Genomic DNA, 2813 nt, shown 5'->3' on the forward strand with positions numbered 1-2813 from the left:
AGAAAAACTCAAATACACTCTAATGAATAGAAAATTTGATCTTCTCTAATAAAGATGTGTACACTAAATAGAGCAAAGATTTGTGGGGTGATCCAGAGTCTTTACCCAAAGCTCTACAAATCAAGGTAAAGGATCCGAAGTCTCCATTAATTGCCTATAATTGGTTTGTATTTAATTCAAGCAAAGGTCGGTGAGAAAGGCTGCAGGTGAGCATTGAAACACATCTATCATAATTCATAAAAGAGAAAGAGAGACTGAGTCATATGCTGGTCCCACCTTGCGCGGAACGTGGGTGGGATTTCTTGGATGGGAAGGAAACGAGTTTTCTCGGAAAGTGAAGAACAGCTGATTCAGAGCTCACATGCCACTACTGTAAAAACATATTATTGGCACCAACGGCTACTTTTTTTCTCCTATGACTATTATTCCCCTCATTTTTCAAATCTCCCCACCCACCATCTTCCACCACTCGCTAACGGTCATCTCCCGCTCAATAAGGCAGGACTCGATCACCTCGATATCGACAAGCTCCACCATAGCAGCCTCTTACTGTATTCCCATCTCTCTTTCTCTCCGTTGAAATGGAAAATTCTGCAACAACTCAGCTCGAAAGCAAGGATTCGGGTTCTTCGAAGGACGAATTAAGAGTCGTTGTGATTACAGAAGAACCTAGAATGGTGCAGCACGTAGCAAAGGCATCTTCAGATCAATTGCTGAGGAAATTCGCAGATTCAGATGACGATGACGATGGCGAGTCTCCTCCTGCAAAGAGAAAAACACGGGTGCCGAAACGCCAGAGAAGAAGCCGATGGATTGGGGAAGAAGAAGATAAGGAAAATTGTGGTCAGAGTTCATCGACAAATGGTAACAATTGCAGTTTGGTTGAGCGAAAATCTCTTCTGCCTACTACGGCGACGACCAGGAAATCCACATTTCTTCGGCAGCTTGGAATTGCGAGATCGCAGTTTCGAGCGAGAGATATCAGGAACAAATCTATCATGAGAGCCATTCACAAGGTCCAAGTTGCTTCTGAAATTTTGTTTTCTTTTTACAATTTTACAATTTTATTTCTTATTATTTTTTGGTTTGAATCCTGTAGACTTGGCGTCAAACGGTGGAAGGTGCATCGAGGGTCTTTATAGAGAGGCATTACAACAAGCATAATCGCCTCATAAATGATTCAGTATAACGACATCACCATAAGTGCTTTACTTCCATTTACTGTGTCTTTTTCTTCTTCAAATATTTATTTTATCTCTTTATTATCCATGTTTTATTTAAAAATCATTTTGGGAAATTGAACATTTGCATACAATTTTATTTTTTTTAATGAAATTTATGTACAGTTTTCCATTTGAATGAATAAGAGTCATTTTGATTATATGAATTCCAAATATCTGGATTCATGGTTCAAAAAATTAATTATTTAGTTAGCTTCAAATCTGTTTGTAGGGTTCAATAGGATTACTCTGCATGAATTTGTAAAATTCATTCATTTTATACTTAGGGTGGAATCCGTGCATTTCACCCAATCCCAAAAAAAGTGAAATCCAATCCAAAAATGTTTTACAGTCAAACAGGTATAAATCTCCGATTCATGAATCCAATGGATTTGAAATCTCTGAATTTAAATAATCAAAGAGGCCCATAAAGAATCGTATTCAAAATTTAAACAAAAAAATTAGGGCGTTTATGATATTTCCTTACTCCATAAGGGTGGGTTATGAACATTTATTGATGGAGCTGGAGAGAGGAACACTAGCTACAATGGGGGAGGAATCATCTTAATCGGACATCCGATTTGATTCTTGGTAGGTTAATGTGTTATTGGGTTTTTAAATTTAGCAACGATAGCTGAGGCTGAAGTAACAATAGTTGGGGTGCTGCTTGCTATATGTTGTTGTAGAACTAAAGAGATAGAACGAATTGCTTTAATGTTTTGTTTAACTAGTTTTTTCAGCCTCGGTTGGAATCTTTAGTGTAGTTGCTTAAGACATTGTTAATTTCTTTATAAAATAATTATTGTTGTCTCCCTATTCTGTAGCTTAATTATTAAAAAGACCTTTTCGTTATGAAATTACTATTGCCCCCTTCAATTATAACAGTGTTAAGAGACTGTTACATTTAAATGTTTAATTTATATTTTGTCTTTTTTAAAATAAGAAGTCAAAACAAATAGTATCCTCATTAAGAAAAAACTATATCAAGTGCCAATTTTACAGTTATATTCTTATCATTTTGAATTCCAAAAAAAATACTATCAAACTTCTTAATTTACTCTTTTGTAATAGTTATTCCTAAAATTGATAACGCCAAATTAGATAGTAAATAAATGAAAACCTAATGAAAGTAGGAACTTCCTAAAATTAATAACATCAAATTGCAAAGTAAATAAGAAATACTGAAAAATAACACCAAATTGAAAAATAAATGTACAAAAAGTATTAAAAAAAAAAAAAGGAGCTATAAAATTAGGATTTTTTTTTTTATAATTACTAAAGTAATAATATAATTTAATATAAAGTGTAATAAGTAGAATCAAATCTTCTAAATATTTAATAATTTTTAAATAAAAAAATTATCATGTATTTAATAGTAGGGGGCAACAGTAATTAGAGGTTTTACCAAAAAAAAAAAACTGTAATTAGAGGTAAAATCGAGGGTTAGATTAGTAACTTCAAAAACTATAGGGGATAAGGTAGTATTCAGCTATAGAACAGGAATGCAATAGTAATTATTCATTTATTTATTTATTTCAATAGTTCAATGATGGAGTCTTCTTTTAAATTTCTCGTTCAAGCAATTGAATGTTC

At 33.2% G+C, this 2813-nt stretch overlaps 1 protein-coding gene across 1 annotated transcript; it reads left to right on the forward strand.

The window, feature by feature from the left end:
* Positions 1 to 432: 432 nt before the first annotated feature.
* LOC149003711 (uncharacterized) lies at positions 433 to 1422 on the forward strand. Its single transcript, XM_089137515.1, has 2 exons — positions 433 to 1016; positions 1100 to 1422. Exons 1-2 carry the CDS (start codon positions 582 to 584, stop codon positions 1187 to 1189), a joined length of 525 nt encoding a protein of 174 aa, XP_088993641.1. The 5' UTR covers positions 433 to 581; the 3' UTR covers positions 1190 to 1422.
* The last annotated feature ends 1391 nt before the right edge of the window (positions 1423 to 2813 follow it).

Source organism: Hakea prostrata, chromosome 10, assembly GCF_041222555.1.
Source record: "Hakea prostrata isolate BN-2017 chromosome 10, UWA_Hpros_2, whole genome shotgun sequence".
Classification (NCBI taxonomy): domain Eukaryota; kingdom Viridiplantae; phylum Streptophyta; class Magnoliopsida; order Proteales; family Proteaceae; genus Hakea; species Hakea prostrata.

Excerpts from the sequence above, each read along its gene's own strand:
- LOC149003711 (XM_089137515.1), top strand. The coding sequence starts at position 582 with ATGGAAAATTCTGCAACAACTCAGCTCGAAAGCAAGGATTCGGGTTCT. Across the intron at positions 1,017-1,099 it reads TCATGAGAGCCATTCACAAG|ACTTGGCGTCAAACGGTGGA; the intron begins GTCCAAGTTGCT and ends TGAATCCTGTAG.